General features: G+C 42.4%; 1 protein-coding gene across 1 annotated transcript in view; it reads left to right on the top strand.

Moving 5' to 3' along the window:
- Positions 1–19063, top strand: part of LOC128448231 (glypican-5) — a 43178-nt gene extending 24115 nt beyond the window's left edge. The window contains exons 9-10 of the mRNA XM_053430799.1: positions 14–155; positions 18891–19063. Coding sequence (XP_053286774.1) covers positions 14–155; positions 18891–19063 — 315 coding nt within the window. The remainder of the gene's footprint in view (positions 1–13; positions 156–18890) is intronic.
- Positions 19064–19499: the final 436 nt, after the last annotated feature.

Raw genomic sequence — 19499 nt, 5'->3', positions numbered from 1 at the left:
TTTGTGTGTTCAGGAGCTGTTAGTGGAGCTCGGCTGGGCGAGTAAAGCCAGAGGAAGAGTGGAGGAAGAGGAGGGGGGGAGCGCAGACACAGAGGGAGGAAGTGGGAACGACTGCGATGATGAAGATGGCTGTGAAGCATCTGGCGAGAGGAACGGTGAGTCACACACACACACACACACACCCAAGGACACACAAACAAAACCTGAATCTAAACAAACATTAGCAAATATAGACACATGAGTTGACGCACAGTTTGAGGCTTGTCCTTTGCCTTAATGCAAATATAGGGATTCTGATTAATACATAACACATCAGCATATATATATATATTTATATATGTATTTTTTTTTCTTCTCATATTTTCTCACACACATAATAAATAAAAGATGCTTTTCCAGTTCTACAGCCTCTTCATATATTGTACCAGCAGGGAATACCCAGAGGGAGGGATGGTACTGAGAGATTCAACTGTCTCAACCTCACACACACACACACACACACACACACACACACACACACACTTTTCCATCTCTCTTTCTGCTGCTCTCAGCAGTTTATTTTTCTCCGCGACCGGGATAAAGGATGCACTAACAACCAGGTCGCCCTAAAAACAGAGATGAGAAAATAAACTATAATTATTCATTTATCTCTTGACTTCTTCACCGGGCTTCTGCTTATAAATAATACATGTGTGACGCAGATAGATGGGGGTGGGGGCTGGATGGGGGGCCCTGAGGAGCCCTCAGGGCATCCCACAGTGTGGGTGTGGATAACATTTGATTTTATTTAAATTGGTGATGAGAAAACTCATCGTTGACCAAATTTTGTCCAGGTTTTCGGGCTGTCCTTATGTTTCTGTTCCTCCGTCCCTTCCTGTGAACACCAGATCTCAATTTCTTTAAATTTGGTCCAGACGTTGAGTTGGACTGACGGATGGAATTATTCGATTTTGTTGGATAAAGGTCAAAGGTTAAAGTCGCTGTCACCTCACAAACATCTGCAGTGAATCTTTAAAGACTGAACAAACGTTCACCTGGATTCATGGATGAGCTGATCAGAATTTAGTGATCAATGGTCAAGGGAATATGAAGTTTCCAAATTTTATATTCATTGTAGAGACTTGAACATTTAAAGTTTAACCCATTAAAGAAACTCTCCCAACACATGAGTCCGTTGGAGGGTGTTAATCAACTTTCATTAACAATAATCTGAATCAATCAAAGGAATGAGATGATTTTGGTAAGAAGCATTTTCAGACGATGGATGGAACAACATACAGCTAAACAATTAACACGTAAAAACAAATCAGATCATTCCTCTTGGTTCAAAACTAGTTCTGGTTCTTGTACAACTTGTATTTTATCTGCTGTATTGACCTTCGTTCACACTCATCTGTGTTTCCACGAATTAAGAGCAAACAGATCAATGTCCTGTACGGCCGCAGCTCCTCTGTGTTCTATAGGAGGCTCCACAGCCTGTGTTTATCTTTAGCTGGAAAAACACATACGTTGATTAATCCGTCAGCGGATGAGAGCACCCCCGACACCTTCAGGGTGACGGAACTTTCCATGACTCCAAAGTATGCAACCGGAGCGGCCGTGGCCACACTGGTGGTGCCCCAGCCAATTAGCTCCAGGTCAAATCAATGACATCATAAATGTCAGAGCAGTATTTGCTATTGACATCTTGCGTGGTGTCACAGTGGTTGTGCAGAATGGCCTCGTTGTTAGAAGTGGTCTACTTTTGAAACTCATCCACATTCTTCATCACCCGGTTCCCCCAGTGACGACAGATCGGGTCGCTCTGTGATGTCATGGAGTGATGGGATCTCTGACCCCTGGTCTGGATCTAAAGGGGGGGTCAAAGGTCACTGTCAGGGAGTAATTACCGTCCTCATCGCTGCTGGAGTGAAGCACAACGACTCTGCAGCTTGTTAGTTCATTATGATGCTGAAATCAATTTGACTTAATTTGTGTGAATCTTTACTCCCCGTCTCTCTCCAGTGTTTTTTAACATCCTCTTTAGTCTCTACTTGTCCTTTCTCTGTGCCTCTGATTCAGGCTGTGCATCTCAAGCAGATATATTCTTATCACATTCAGGTTCATAATTCAGAAGTTTTACATGCTCGAATATTTAGAAAACACGTCACTTTCCTCAAACTGTCCCGTGCTGCAGCTCCTCTTGTCAGCCTCTGTCAGAAACACTTTGTTTTAGCTCCTGTCTCTTTAAGGCCCCCCCTTTTCCCATAAAGCCCAGTCTGCTCTGATTGGCCAACTGACCCACTCTGTTGTGATTGGTCAACTGTCTCCGCTCTCGTTTTACCAGGCTTCTGTTGGAGGACTTGACAGAATAACCAACAAGTTGGTATTATGCCAAAGAACTAGAGGAAAGAAAAGCTGAAAAAGCAGAATATGTACTTTTTAAAGGCTGAACTTGTATTTGTCCATTAGTATTATTCTTAAAACACAGATGACACCTCGCTGAGCGGCTTGTTCACAGGTGTGTTCATTCTACAAGACGTGACATTTCCAAAACCTCTCCATGGCATATTTACACAGAGCTGTTTGTCTCGTCCTTCATCACACTCGTGTTCCCCAGCTCCAGGAGGCAGGTATGTGTTGGGACATCCGTCATAGCTTTTCCACTAACCTTGATGTGTCAGGCCTGCAGAAGCTCACGCCTCCCTCCCGGCCCGAAACTGGTACATTGGCTATTTGCAGAGAAAATTGCTGGTTATGATTTACCGAGCCGGTGGCGGCGCCCTGGGATCGTGTCTCTCAAGCTGCAATGAACTCCTGCATAAAGAATCCCAATAAAGAGCGGGAAAAGCAGATTTTTTTACACGTCTATCTGCTCGTCGGCATCTCTATGCATATAAACGAGCCTCACGTGCACTGAGGCTGAAAAACTACCAACCCGACAACACAAATCATGGAGATACAGCACACAGCAGGCCATTTCCCCCCCCGAATTATTTGTTATTTATGCCTGCGCTCTACATTAAATCAATAGTTAATGCAAGAATAAAACGCCATCAAGTGAATATATGCAGCCCAATCAAATCTCTCTGATAAATCTGCTTCTGAATCTGCCGATCTAATGCTTCTCTGACTCCTGCAGGCAAACCACTTCTCTATGTGTGAGAATCGCTGACATGTAGAGATGATGTCTCAAGAAAGGACAAGTAGAGAAGAAACACTCTTTGCATATAAGAGTGACGCACAAATTGATGTTTAGAGCCTTTTGTTTGTGGGTGTGTGTCTTTGTATTTCTAAGATGTAAGTGTGTGTGTGTGTGTGTGTGTGTGTGTGAAGGCAGTGCGTCTGCAGTGTGTCTCTGTAATCCAGTGAGTTTTATAGCTGGCCTCGTTCTGTCTGATTGAAGAGGATCCAGTGTTGTTCTGCTTCTTGACTTTTAATGTCTTTATCGTTGACCTTCACTTTTCTTAAACACACACATGATTTAGCTTAAGATTTTTTTCTCTGTTTCTTTATCTCTGGGCTGCAGATGTGAACGGGTTGGAAAAGAAGAAACTATATTCTGCCTTCATGCAAGAACATTTTTTATTCACTTTTCTAAACTTACACTACTTTTGCTTCAAAAGTGTTTAATTTCATAACACTTTAAACTTCAGCAAAGTTTTTAAATTACCTGCACTAACGGGATGAATGCTACTATATGAGAATTTGTATAATTCCCCGCCCCCCCCCCCCCCCATATTAAAACCATATAAGGCTGACATGAGGCAGGAAGTGTTCAGTCATGAAAATGTCGTCAAAGAATTTTTTTAATTCAGGTTCGCTGGCACTGAAATGAAGGACGGAAATTATTCAGTTCTGCTACTAAAGTAAACACAGCCTTTATTATTATTATTATATTTTAGTCTATTTTGGACAAAGAGGAAAGTTGCCCTGGCTCCAGAGAGGGAGAATCACTTGGCAAACATCGTACACGGATCAGAAACAAGGAGGAAAGAATCCAAAGAATCCAAATGTATCAGCAGTTAAAAGCACCAAGCTTAAGTTGGCCCTGTTTGTGATCCAATGGGGTCTAACCAGAAAAAAATGAATCTGTAGTTTGTTAACTTACCTTATAGTCAGTTTAATATCAGGTCTGCATAAGAGTCAGTATGTTTTTAAACGTTAAATTTACTAGTTAAACTAAACCTGTCTGTTTATACTGTTCCCTTGTCCTGTGTTAAAGCTCCAGACCTCCCTCGGTATTATTCCTTTTCATACAGTTCTACATTAAACTGTCACTTTCCATTGTTTGTGTGCTGGACGCTGTGTGCAGAGCGTTTTATAAACTATGGTACAGAGTGAAGTGGGAAAACTTTACATGCATCCTACCTGGTTTGAGTGCAGTCCGAGTAATTTTTTTGTTTTTCTTCATGAAATAACTGAATTTAATATTTAGTGTTCACGTATGTGGTTCGTACATAAATTAGCTTGTCGGCTATTTCAATGTTTGTTGATCTTCGGACCCAAATTCAACTTTTTCAAAATAAAAGCTTGATTATAAAGCATTGCAGCAGCAAAATCAACGTTGTGCTTGTAACTTGCAGAGAAATTGCTAAAGCAGAAGTTATTCTATGATTGCTGTTGTAGTAACAGCTTTACGACACTAATGAATACTATCAATCAAATCAAATGATCTAAATGAATCCTGACGTTGGTTAACTTGCTGCTTTAGTTCATTCAAGGAAGTTAAACGACGACATGCCCATAGCCCCACCTTCCCTCTTTGCCTGTTTATTCAAATTGTATTAATATTTTCTCCAAATCGAACGCTTCACTTCCCTTGGGCCATTAACAATAAGCGTGTGAGGCTGATAAGATGAACAGCCCAGTAGATGGAAGAGGAACCTTTTTTTAATAAGTTAAGTTTTATTAAGCGAGATAATTAGCACAAGTCACAGATGCTATTAGAGACACTTTGTTACAGTTATTATTTTGCATGGGAGGAGGGGGGGGGGGGGGGGGGATTCTACCCGTCTCTTTCCCTCCTCTTTCTTCGTTTAGTCGTCTCTCCTCCTCCCTTCCTCTGGAATTCACCGAGATTAAACCGATTGATTTTTCTCTCCTCGGAGCGGCACGTTCCCTTCCTCCCGATCTCTGTCTCCCCAGACGTGTCCGGGTCCCACCACGTCGATAATGTAAATGTGATCGCAGCCTCATCTTCTCTTCTCTTCTTCAACAAAACACCATAATTGCCACGTTATGAACTGTGATGTGGTGGATACAGAGGTGGGAATGTGATAACCTCGAGGAATCCATGAGTCACTTAAGAACCACTAATGCCCGGCTGGAAAGCACCAAACCCTTTTTCCCAGAACCCACCACAGGCTTCAGGACAATGAGCTGCTCTGTCTTCATACTTAGCCTAAATATTCAGGAACTCTTATTTTCTTTGTATCCGCACCAGGTACAGGATGTAAGGTATTTGTGTTAATGTGTGTAGGTGAGACGATGTGCGGATGTGTACTCACTGGGGGGGGGGGGGGGCGTTCGGTCCCTGTAACCATGGTTACCAGGTGGTCTTCCCTCCCTTGGGTACCTATAAGATGACAGTGAAAAAAGAGGAGAGAGGACGAGTGGGAGGGAGAGAACGAGGTGTGGTGGGTAATTTGCTGTATCTCTTACATTGTGCTTTGTGAGAAACACTCATCTGTTACATAAGCTGTTTTATAGACGTGGGGCTGAATGTTTCCGTACGGGCTGTGTACAAATACACAAAGGTCAGAGTAAGTAGCTTCGGACATTTCCCAAAACGTTTCCCTTTGGATAATTATTCAGGTTTTTATTTAGACATAAGTAATACCTGGAGAAACCTTTCTTGTTTACTCTTTATAGCTTGTACTTTGGACAGTACCTATGCCTATAGACGCCGGTGTTGACGTAAACAAAAACACAAGATTCAACTAGTATTTTTAGATGCAACTTTATTGTCATTGCACAGTACAAGTACTTAAACAACGAAATGCAGTTTAGCATCTAACCAGAAGTGCAAAAAAAAGGCAGTAAAGTGCAGAGTATTGTGCGTATTTAAAGTGGAATGTAAATAAATAGATATGTACAGTAAGAAATATATAAGGAATAGTACAGTATTAACAGGTATTGTATGATATAAAAACTATGAGCAGTAAGAAATATATAAGGAATAGTACAGTATTAACAGGTATTGTATGATATAAAAACTATGAAAAGTAAGAAATATATATAGAATAGTACAGTATTAACAGGTATTATATGATATAAGAACTATGAGCAAGATAAATATATAAAAATATATAAATATGAATATACTTTAGGCATGATAATACAGTAGTAAAAAAAAATTATGATATACTGTGTCCTGATATTGCATGTACTAGACGCCACCCCCCTTATCTGAATGTTGTGGACAGCTTCCTGTTGTTCTCAAGGCGTTGGACTCTGACATTATCATGCTGCATTCTTTATGTGTGACATATACATTTGTTTTGTCTGAAAAAGGCTTTAGATATTAAAATATGGTTAAGTACAGTAAATTCACTGTCAATATTTGGTTCTTACCATAAACCTTCGCCAAATACCAGAACTACAGCTTAATTCTCCACACACATCTGAAGCCTGTTCTCTGCCTCCCTCCATCTCCCCTCCATCGTCTCTGCCCTGCTCCGCGAGCCGGCCTCTCCCCCTCTTCCCTGGGGCCGGATTCACAAAGCCTTTAGAAGCCATTCCGTCTTAAAGGGGAAGGCCAGTGTTTTCCAGAGCTCGAGCGTGTTGCCCCTTCCGCCCCGAGGACAGTTTGATCTGCATTCGTAAGCGTCCACCGCTCTCTAAAGGGAGCCAGGGAGAACAATAAAAAAGTCTGGTGAGCCCTCTAATCTGCACTGGTAGCCATAAAAGTTCCCAGAGAGCCTTTGGATGGGATTGATCAGTGCTATAAATGCTGCAGTTGTCTGTGTGCATGCTTCCACTGGAGGACATTAGAGTGTAAAACATGCTATGAATGCAGTCGGGATGTTACCGGTACAGCAGCTTCACTCTCTAAATCCAGATTTCACATCAGGGTCAATAGATGTTTGCAGAAACGGAGCAACCCTGTCTCCTGAGATCTGCAGCTGCTGTGTTCAATACAAATCAGGGATCAATGTGAGTCTGTGCGTTTGTCTCTCCTCCAGTCGGTTGTTTTCACCTCCTGTCCGTTTGTTTGCTGGTTGGTTTGAACTGAAAGGATTTCCAAAAACCTTTGTGGAAGAATGTGGTATCGGTAAGGGAAGAACCTCCAAAAGATTGGTGGAGATTCAGTCATTTTTCACTTTATATTTAGCATTGACATGAGTTTTTTTTTCAACATTTTCAAATATTTCTCAGAGAAATTTTCATGAACCTCATAAATGTTTAGGGATTAATATGAGTTTGTGCCATTTGCTGCAGATCCAGTAACAATCTGGATCTAGTTCATTTAAGTGTTGTTTAATAAGGGCACTGTTGGGCTTTGATGGCTCCAATGACCTCTCCTGACATTTTTGCTATTTGTTAATTTACCTTCACCAACCGGGTAATGGTTTCATCACTGTTTGTTATCCAGATTGATTATGCAAAAGAACTACGGAACCAATTTCCTTGAAAGAGTGTGGAGGGTATGGAGAAAAGGGCGGTTGCATGAATTTTCAGCAGGATTTTGTAAAAACTACACAAATGTGGTGAAAGGATCCGTGAAGAAAGAACCTTGTGAAATTTGTGGGTTATTGAAATCCAGGCAGAAATTGTTTTTCCACCACTTCATTTGAAAAGCAGATTAAGAGCATTTAAATAAATGTCTGATTTTCATTTTTTTTTTCTTTCCTTTAACTGTTCTCTTTGGGTTTTGTTTGTGTCGACCAGACCTCACAGCTTGTGGTTTATTGACTAGACCTGGCAAAAGACACACAATACACACACCATACACACACAAACACACACACAAACCGATAAAGTCAAGAAGAAGGAGAGAAGATGGAGGATTCAGGAGAAGACATCAGGGGGTAACAGTGGTTGCAGTGAGAAGTCATAAATGATAGGATTGTCATGCTGTGTGTGTGTGTGTGTGTGTGATTATGTGTGTGTGTGTGTATGTGTGTTACTGGTTAAAGGGATAGTAACTCGGCAGGAGTTGCAGCTCATTAAAGAATAACACACTCACTTTGCTCTCGTTCAAAGCGACAGAGCAGAAGTCACAGTTTGGTTCGACAGCTCCAGAGAGAGAAGGAATCAAACTTCACATGAAATCCGGCACAATGTGAATCTACTGATTACATGTGTGTGCGTCTGTGAACTCGGGCTGTTCCCACAACCTCCATCAAGCAGCTCCTCTATTGGCCGACACCCCCCTGTTCACTACCTGCCTGTCATCCTGTTTGCACGTCTCTCCACACCTGAGCGAGTTGGTTCATGCAAATCCGATTAGACATCATCTGCTTATTAGCGCTCGTCCTCGGCACTGATGCTGTTACTCTCACGCTTAACCCCCTTAAGGACTCCCCCCCCCCCCCCCCCCCCACACACACACACACGCCGCCCTTGCTTTGTCGCCCTTTCTCCAGCTTCGCTTCCTCGTGTATTCAAATGAGCATTCACATGCCACACACATCACAGACCACAGCCCCCATTGGCCCGCGCTGATGTGCAGCCTTCAACCAATCCCTCTCGCCGAGTTCCTCCTTTCATCCACCTCCACTCACAGACCCGAAAGGTTTTATGATTCCACTGGAGGCCGTGCTTAACCTCGTCAGGTGTGACCTTGGGAAGATGCTCCTGCACAAGACAAACCATTAACTGCCACTGGCATCACTTGGAAGTGAAGCTATACGCCGAAGGAGATGTCGACTTGGAACAAGAGAATGAGATGCGAGAGCTTTTGGCGATGAGGGTTCGACCCCGGTGTCCATGTGCTGTAAACTAGTTTTATGTGTGATACATCCTGCCTCCTGCTTTCTCCACCTAGACTCTGTTCTTTTCTTTCTTTCTACATTTTGCTATCGTTTTATAATGTATAATTCTTGAGAGTATCATCTATAGCTACCTTTTACCACGCTGGTTCTCTCTTTGTGTTTGTGTGTGTGTGTGTGTGTGTGTGTTTGTGTGTGTTCGCTCCCTAGGGAACTGAGGCTGAAATAATGAAATGCTTATTACTGATTCAGCTTGAAAAGCGAGGGATACATTTACACGCCTACACGCCCACATGCCAGCGATCCAGACGCTTCTCAAGGTCACTTCGCATCGTGTGAGTGTGGGTCTGTGTGTGTCTGTGTGTGTGTATAAATGACTGGTGTGTATACAAATTGGAGAGTAACAAGATTGCGCATAATTGGGGCCTAAAGCGACAGTTCAGTCCAATACACCACAGGCTTCTGATATCAGACACCATCATTATGAAGCTGGATCTATCTTACACACACAAACACACACACAAACACACACACAAACACACACACGCCTTGGTCTTTGCCTTAAATTCTAACCTTCTCCCAAAGATGGAAGAGCAAGTAAACAAACACACACAAAGCTACACACAATCCACCTGCAGTTACTTCTGAGACTCCACTTCCTGATGCATTCCTTCAGTTGTGTGTGATCAAAGTATAACTAACGTGAGACACACAAACAAACAACACATGCGCTGCTCGGTGTTGTGTGTTGTCATCAGGAAGATGTTGTGTTGTCAGTGGGCTTGAGTTTCAGATGGCAGACTGGAGGAATGCATTCAGGACAGTGACGTACAGTTCTGCTGAGGTTTGGGTTCGGGCCTGTGGAATCGATACTGTGCTGGTTACAGATCAGAAACGCTGAATATTTCTCAGCCTCAAAGAACCACACGTGTAAATGATTGAATATTTCAGTCTCTACGATATATATATATTATTTAAAACATATTCCAATGGAACAGCTTAATAAATAACTACTGTTTGCCCAGTTGTGTCCAGGACCCAAGTGGTACTGAAGTATTCTGTCAATCCCTTTTTGATGCCCAACAAAGAAGTGTCCGAAATCATCCACTAGTCCACCAAATTGGGAATTCGCCATACACTCATTGTTTCCCAACATGTAACGTGAAAAGTAGCAGACAACCGATGATCTCTAACAGAGCATGTACCATCATGCATTGCGCTTGCGGCGGAAAGACGACAGGGGGCGGTAGAAACACAACCTGTTGTATAAATGTAAAAACAAGCAGAGCTGCACATCACAGCTCAAACTGCAGGAAACACGTTAAATTCTAAGGTTTAATTTATGTTTTTAACCTAGAAGTATTAATACCATCTGCAAAATAACATTGCGTGTTTAAAGACTTGGTACCTTTCATGTCAGTTGGTTTATAATTGTGTTATAAACATGTGTTACCGGTCAGCAGCTGTTGTCTGATCTATGTTGGGAAACCCAGGGTGGGAGGGGCCCTTGCCACACTTACCATAGACAGTAAATCAATTTACTTATTCCAGAAATCTATTGAAACATTCATCATTTCAGCTTGAAGTTTATGCATTTGTTATTGAAGGGCAGTGTTGAATTTGGACACAAGATACATTCAATATTCATAAAATGTGAATAAACATTGTGGAAGACTTCAGAAGGTTATATCAAATAGCTGTAGTTTGTAATTATAGTTGCATGAAACACACATTTTAGAATAATTTCCATGTTTTTTCTTCACAAAGTCGTCTTTTCACACAAAAACCAGCAGATCCCCAATAGACTGGAGAGGCAGTGGTGATTTATGGCCCCTCTCCACCTGCCTGGGAACCCGACTGTCACCCCTGGGTAATTCTTCACCTGAATCCTGCCCCACTTTCATCTTGTTATTCTGGAACAGTATTTAAAACCAGCAGCCAGTGGAGAAGAGGAATGTGTAGGTCTGAGAGGCTGCAACCGTGAATCATCAGCGTCTGAATGTTTTCAGCAGTTTACAGAACACGTGGAGTGTTTGTGTCACATCAGCTCCTCCCGAGACGCACACTGGGAGTGACCGGAGCCGTTTCCATGTTTTTATTCTTTTACGTCATTGAGAAGAAAAAAGGCTTCTGGCTGCATTGATGGAGCTCTGACCTGTTTACTGCAATCTCAATCAATCAATCAAATTTTATTTGTATAGCCCATATTCACAAATTACAATTCATCTCATAGGGCTTTAACAGGGTGTGGCATCCTCTGTCCTTAACCCTCAGCAAGAGTAAGGAAAAACTACTAAAAACCCTTTTAACAGGGTAAAAATATGTAGAAACCTCAGAGAGAGCCACATGTGAGGGATCCCTCTCCCAGGACGGACAGAAGTGCAATAGATGCCACGTGCAGGAGAACATCATCAATAATAAAAGTCTCTAGCAGCATTTGATGAGGGTAGACATCCCGAAGGACAACCCCAACATGACATGCCAAGCAGTCCCGCTGCAAGCACAGTCCATGCTCAGCAACCATCTAGACCACGATCCACCACCCAGACCAGACGCCACTCCAGTCCTCAGTCACCGTCCACCGCCGCCCACCAGGACCCATCACAAGCCACCACCGCGGTCCTGGTCCACCGCCCGTGCCCAATGCCAACGCGACACAGGGTCCGCCACCAGCACCACGATCAGCCCAGAATCCGCCACAATGGATCCACCACCGCGACCCCCGGTGTACGATCCACAAACCGCAATCCATGGTGCGGCCACAGAGGCCCTGGATCTGCGGGTGATAAAGCAAAGGGATTCCGGGGAAGGGGGATAGGGATGGAGAAGAGGAAGGAGAAGCTGGAAAGAGAAGCTCCGTGTGTCATGTGTCATAAAATAGAACAAGTAACGTTCTGGCGCACTAATTAGCTCTAACTATAAGCTTTATCAAAAAGGAAGGTTTTGAGTCTACTCTTAAATGAAAAGATGGTATCTGCCTCCCGAACTGAAAGTGGTAGATTATTCCACAGCCGAGGGGCTTGATGGCTAAAAGCTCTGGCTCCTACTCTTTTTTTAGAGAATTTAGGGACGACAAGTAGGCTTGAATTCTGGGAGCGGAGTGCTCTAGCGGGTTTATAAGGTACTAACAGCTCTTTAAGGTAAAAAGGCGCCATATTATTAAGGGCCTTGAAGGTGAGGAGGAGAATTTTAAATTCTATTCTAGATTTAACTGGAAGCCAGTGTAGCGACGCTAATACTGGAGAAATGTGCTCTCTTCTCTTTGTTCTCGTCAGGACACGTGCTGCGGCATTTTGGACAAGCTGTAGAGTCTTTAACGACTTACTGCTGGAGCCAGATAATAATGAATTACAATAGTCCAGTCTCGATGTAACAAAGGCGTGGACTAGTTTTTCTGCATCTTTTTGGGAAAGGACATGTCTAATTTTGGAAATATTACGTAAGTGGAAAAAAGCGGTCCTAGAAATTTGTTTTAAGTGAGAATTAAAGGATAAATCAGGATCAAAGATCACTCCCAAGTTCCTGACGGTTTCATTGGAAGCAAGGGCAATGTCGTCTAGCGCAGCTATATCATTAGATAATGCATCTCTAAGGTGTTTGGGGCCAAGTATTATAACCTCTGTTTTGTCTGAGTTTAATAAGAGAAAATTGCGGGTCATCCAGGTTTTTATGTCCTTGAGACATGTTCGAAGTTTAGTTAATTGATTACTTTGTTCAGGTTTTATTGACAAATATAACTGGGTGTCATCCGCATAGCAGTGGAAATTTACCGAGTGTGTCCTGATAATGTTTCCTAGTGGAAGCATATATAATGAGAATAAAATTGGGCCGAGCACAGAGCCCTGTGGAACACCATGGTTAACTTTTGTGCGCACAGATGACTCATCATTAATTTGCACAAATTGGGAGCGATCAGAAAAATACGATTTAAACCAGTTAAGGGCGGTTCCATTAATGTTAATTAACTGTTTGAGTCTTTGTAATAAAATTTGATGGTCAATTGTGTCGAATGCTGCACTGAGATCTAACAGAACGAGGACAGACACAAGTCCCTGATCTGAGGCTATTAAAAGGTCATTAGTGACTTTTGCCAAGGCTGTCTCTGTACTGTGATTGGCTCTAAACCCCGATTGAAAGTCTTCATATATATTATTTTCCCGGAGAAACTCACACAGCTGATTGGCAACAACTTTTTCTAAGATTTTAGAGACGAAGGGGAGATTAGATATTGGTCTGTAATTGGCTAAAACCTCTGGGTCTAGGGTGGGTTTTTTGAGTAGGGGTTTGATGACAGCTATTTTAAAAGACTGTGGTACATAACCTGATGATAATGACAGATTGATGATGTTAAGTAACGAACTATCAATTAGGGGCAGAATTTCTTTAAGTAATTTGGTAGGAATGGGATCTAAGATACAGGTTGTTGGTTTAGAACCTGAGATTAATTTGGTAAACTGATCACGGGTGATCAGAGAGAAGCTGTCTAAGTAATGGGTAGGATTCTCAGCCGTTTCTGAGATCTCTGTTGTTGGGAGGGTATTAGTGCCAATTGAGGGCAGGAGATGGTTGATTTTATTTCTAATAGTTTGAATTTTATCATTAAAAAAGGTCATAAAGATATTGCTATTTAGGGATCGAGGAATACTGGGTTCGGTGGAGGTGTGACTCTCTGTCAGCCTGGCTACAGTGCTGAAGAGAAACCTGGGGTTGTTTTTATTCTCTTCTATTAGTTTTGAATAGTAGGCGGCTCTTGCTTTGTGGAGAGCCTTTTTATATTCTTTAACACTATTCTTCCAGTCTATTAGATTTTCAACATGGTTGCTGGAGCGCCACTTCCTTTCTAGTTTTCTTGATAATTGTTTTAACTCATTTGTCTGGGAATTATACCATGGAGCTAATTTACTATGTTTGACATTTTTCTTTTTTAGAGGCGCTATTGAGTCTAATGTTAATCGTAATGAGTCTGCAGAGCTATCGACGAGGTGGTCGATCTCAATGGAGCTCAGGGTTTTAAAGAATTTGTTGTTTATATCTACTGCTAATACGGGTTTAAATGTAATTGGGATTATTTCCTTAAATTTAGCTACAGCACTATCAGGTAGACATCTAGAAAATGAATTTTTTATTAGTGGCATATATTCAGTTATTGAAAAATCAAAGGTTATTAAATTATGGTCTGATAGAACTGGATTGCGCGGAAGTACTGTTAAATTTTCAATTCCGACACCGTACGATAATACAAGGTCAAGTGTGTGGTTACCACAATGAGTAGGTTTGTGCACACACTGACTGAAACCAATAGAGTCTAGTATTGAAATAAATGCTACGCTAAGGCAATCTTTATTATTATCAACATGAATATTAAAGTCACCAACAATAATAATTTTATCGGTCTTTAGGACTAAGTTTGATAAAAACTCAGGGAATTCCTTTAAAAATTCAGTATAAGCCCTGGGAGCACGGTAAACTACGGCAAATATGATTGGCTGTTGGTGGTTCCTGGATTGGCGTGGAAGACTAAGAACCAGACATTCAAATGATTTGTAGCTGAGTTTAGGTTTAGGATTAATTGATAGACTGGAGTTAAAAATAGCAGCAACTCCACCTCCTCGCCCAATTTCTCTAGGAACCTGTGAATTGATATGACTGGGGGGAGTAGATTCATTTAGACTGACATATTCATCAGGATGTAGCCACGTCTCAGTGAGGGACAGTAAATCTATGTTGTAATCGGAGACTATTTCATTAACTAAAAGAGCCTTTTTTTCCAGTGATCTAATGTTTAAAAGACCACATTTAAAAGTCTGGGTTTCCTGTATTGTTTCAGAGGTTGTTTTTATTTGTATTAAATTTTTGTGTGGAGTTCTCGCTCTGTTATTGTTTAATTTCAATAATTTAATCGGACGGTGAACAGACACAATCTCTATGGGGTTTTGTGATTGATCCAGAGGGAGCGCAGAGAAGTGTTTAGCACTGCAGCTCTGCTTCCTGGTCCCAACTATGGGTTGTCATGTAATAGACTGAGTAATATTCCTAGATAAGAGAGCTGCTCCATCCCAAGTGGGATGAACGCCGTCTCTCCTAACAAGACCAGGTTTTGTCGAAAAAGTTAGCCAATTATCTATAAAGCCCACGCCGTTTACAGGACACCACTTCGACAGCCAGCGGTTAAAAGACAACATGCGGCTAAACATGTCATCACCTGTTGTATTAGGGAGCGGGCCAGAGAAAACTACTTTGTCCGACATCGTTTTAGCAAAAGCACACACAGACTCAACATTAACTTTAGTGATCTCCGACATGCGAAGCCGGGAGTCGTTGCTGCCGACGTGAATTACGATTTTATTGTATTTACCTTTTTTAGTTTTAGCCATTAACTTAAGTTTAGATTCGATGTCGCCGGCTCTGGCCCCTGGGATACAATTAACTATAGTCGCTGGTGTCGCTAACCTGACGTTTCTCAGAACCGAGTCGCCAATAATCAGAGTCTGTTTATCAGCGGGTGCCTCGCTGAGTGGAGCGAATCTATTTGAGACGTGAGCTGGTGGCTCTTTAATCGTGGGCTTTTTAAGTCTAGCACTATGCCCCCTCCGGGTTGTCACCCAGCTGCCCTGCGCTCCCGGCTGCACGGGACTAGTCTGGGGACTGCTAGTTAAGGCTAAGCCACGTGATAAGCTAGGTGGCTCCGCGGCTAGCGGGAGCCGGCTAACTACAGCTAACGGAGTTTCTAAGCTGCTGAGCCGAGCTTCTAAGTCGCTAAGCCGAGCCTCCATCGCTATCAACACACTACATTTATTACATGTACCACTACTGTTAAGGGAGGCAGAGGAGTAAGTAAACATAAGACACTCGGAGCAAGAGAGAGCAGTGGAGCAACAGGGAGAGAGAGAAGACATCGCTGCTATAGAGCTACGAGGGTGAGCTCAAACAGAACACAGAATCACTAAGCACGATAGAGTAAGGGTTGGTATGTGCGAGTGTTTAACTACAGACCGGTGATTTTAGCTGTAGTGCTACAGAGAAACAGTTGTGTTTTAGCAGCGGAGCTAATTCGCAGAGCGACCACCACCAGTGGCAAGAAAACAGGAAATGACGCAGGACGCTTACCGTGTCTGCCAAAATCTGCTACGATCTGCCACAGGAAGTCACAGACGTGATCCTTCAAATGTCACTTTTGTGCGGACACACACACACACACACACACACACACACACACACACACACACAGATTGCAGTAAAGGTTAAACTACCCCATGAGTATGGCCAGTGACATTGTTCATCAGTCATTTCGGTGTGTGTGTGCTTGTGTGTGTGTGTGTGTGTGTGTGTTTGTGTGTGTGTGTGTGTGTGTGTGCCCAATGTATTAGCCAATCTGCCATGTGTGACATGTTCTGGATTGTTGCTAAGAGACAAACATGCCGAAGGGCGTGTAGAAGGAGACTGGTTGATACCACCCGCTTACAATGCACACACACACACACACACACACACACACACACACACACACAAGCAGCTTCTTAAACAGAAGGTGCAGTGACACTAGTTTACAATGAGACATTCAGCCTTGGTGCTGGAATCACTGGTTTGCTGCCGTTCTTCTTTGTTCCATCCACCGCTTATCTTTTGAGGGCCGGGGGGGGGGGGGGTCAGTCCCAGCTGAAACACTTTTTTGGCCTCTGGGACATATGTCTTATAATTTTGACCACTTGTCACTTTGACTCAAATATTAACTAATTCGATGTCAGTGTTTCAAAGCTCACGGTGACCTCTCATGAGTCTGGAAAATAAACTGACTGAAACTGCACTAGTTTGAAAGAGAGAAGGAGATTCTCTTTTAGCAGAAACTCAATTTTTTTGACCAGTGATTAAAAACCAGTCAGAGAGATTGTAATAAAACTGACGTATGAGTTTGTAGCTCTGCAACTTGTTATTGCAAGGAGGAATTATCTGAACCAGTTCTGAATCCTGAACGGGTTCACACCAGATGTGACAAGGTTTTGGTTCTGACTGGAACAGTTGGACACAAAACAGACCACACACACACACACACACACACACAAACACACAATCACACACACACAGCTATGCACCCATATTGCTGAATGCTGCTATTTGTCAGGCGAGCTCACAATAGAGGATCAGAATCAGACACGCTGTCAAAAACAAAAAATCATGATTCTTACACACAGGAGTTTCGTTTTTTTGTTTGTGTGTATTTTTATATGGGTGGTTTCCTCCCTTCTTTGTGGGTATTATCTTTGTGTGTGTGTGTGTGTGTGTGTGTGTGTGTGTGTGTGTGTGTGTGTGCGCGTTAACCAACTCACCTCATTCCTCAGGAACTGAAAGAGGCTCTTTGTCTATTGTACTGCAGGACAATGTGTATTGTAAGAGACAGAATCAGATGTCTGCACATGCAGGTGTGTGTATTTATGTGTGTACCTGGGTCGTACACAGTGTTGTGGGCGCTTTTTTTGTGAGCATCACAGGTGAGTGTGAGAATATCTCTGTCTATGATCCAGTTATTACTCATGTTTTGGGATCTAAACCTGTTTACAATAGAATACGAGGACAAAAAAACAAGTCAAAGCTATCGAGCGATGCTACATTTGAAAGTGAAGTCGGGTTTGAAGGTTAAGTTGAGGTCGAGTTTGTGATTCGGGTTCGGGAAGCACTCGTTTTGTTTAGGGTCAGAGAAAAGAAAAATCGATGTAGGTCAATGCATTGTCCTCTGAAATCATGGTGGAGACGAGACTGTGTGTATGTGTGTGTGTGTGTGTGTGTGTGTGTGTGTGTGTGTCTGTGTGTGTCTGTGTTCATGAGCATATTTAGCTGGCAGCATAGTCTGTCTCCCTCCTGTCTCCTTATCTGCTCATTTACCTGAGTTCCTCCCACGAGGGGCCTGGAGTCCTGCCCACACACACACACACACACACACACACACACACACACACACACACACACACACACACACACACACACACACACACACACACATATGCCAATTAAATGAAACAACATTTCACACATCTGTGTTTGTCTGTGTGTGTGTGTGTGTGTGTGTGTGTGTGTGTGTGTGTGTGTGTGTGTGTGTGTGTGTGTGTGTGTGCGCGCAGGGGAGTGTTACAGTATTCATGCTGTGTGGGTGGGTCGGGTTGAAATGGTTGGAATCCATAAATCTTTCAGGTCCAAACAACAACAAAACAGCCATAAATAATGGAAGGTTTTGTGCAATCATGAAACCAAAATAAATAAACGAATCTCAATTCCTCTTAATTTATGGACTTATTTATTTATAGAGAAAGTGCTTTTAGACGTTAACTTCTTTAAAAGACTGAACTTGTTTTATTTTTTTTACTTTTACTTGGATTTTTCCAGACACTTAAAGTTCCTCAAATGTTGATTTTTTTGGATACTTTTCAAAAAACAACAATATCCTATGGGAAATCAGAAAAAAATATAATTTAGAGGAAATAAACCATATAAATATAACTAGAAGGTTATGCTCACCTTATTATTCCCACCACAGAGTCATAAGAAACCAAATTTGCACTAAGAACTAAGAATTTTGTGTTATTCTCCATTGCTGCCTGGTCATGCTATCATTCATAAAGTTGTTACCGTCCACACAGACCTCATAGTTTTAGCTGCAGTTGTGCACGTACCTGTGAGAACTTGTCTTTCACCCTTCGGCCTGTGTACCTGTCACTTGGAATCTGTTGTGCATGAGAGCATTGCTCTTGTGTGTGCACGTGCACCCCCGCTCCCACCATGGACTAGGTGGATTTTTACAGGAAAACCTGCAGAGAAAGTGAAACACAGTTAATGGATCGTCCCGTTTATTCAGATCTACCAGTTCATGGATTTATCCCTCATCCATTCAGAACATAAAATCCTGAAATCAACAAATTAAATAATGAAAGTTCAAATCTATTCACATTGTTTTACCTAATCATCATATTACTTACATTTGTTTAGGTGATGAGACGGGTCACTCAGCCAGTGGTCACAGTCCAGAGGCGAAGAACGAAGCTCGGCCTCCTCTTCTTCATCGCCCCGTCCCTCCTCGTCACCTCTCACCTCCACAGGTAAAGACACTGTTCTCACATTTTCCATTCACTGCTGACCTGCTGTCGAAAGGTGGAGCCTGAAGTCATGACTGCTTTCACTTCTCACAACGTAAACATCACAGGTGACCCCTGGGAGTTTGGGTCTGCTGGGATGTAAACACACATTTTGAAGACTGTCAATGCAATGAGGAATCGGAAAAGTGTTGTACAGTGTTGTGCAACACTTCTTTCAGTGTGTTAATGACTGGAGGCAGATACGTGATTAAGCATAAGTGAGTCAGCAGGGGAGGGGCAGAGAGATAAAGAGAGAGAGAGAGAGACAGAGAGAGAGAGAGAGAGAGAGAGACATTTGGAAAAACAGGTTTTTGACAGCTTTACCGTTTCTTTGTGACTCATCTGCAGCATTTGCTCTGGCTGTTTGTGTCTCTGTCACCAAACATGTCACTGTTTTACTGTTTTTTATTATTTCTTCAACAACATTGTGACAAGCTGCTCTGCCGACTCAGTGTGAAGTGAA

This window comes from Pleuronectes platessa, chromosome 9, assembly GCF_947347685.1.
Source record: "Pleuronectes platessa chromosome 9, fPlePla1.1, whole genome shotgun sequence".
NCBI classification, from domain to species: domain Eukaryota; kingdom Metazoa; phylum Chordata; class Actinopteri; order Pleuronectiformes; family Pleuronectidae; genus Pleuronectes; species Pleuronectes platessa.
Note: the sequence above shows the minus strand (reverse complement) of the source record. Positions and strands in the feature narration are given on the sequence as shown.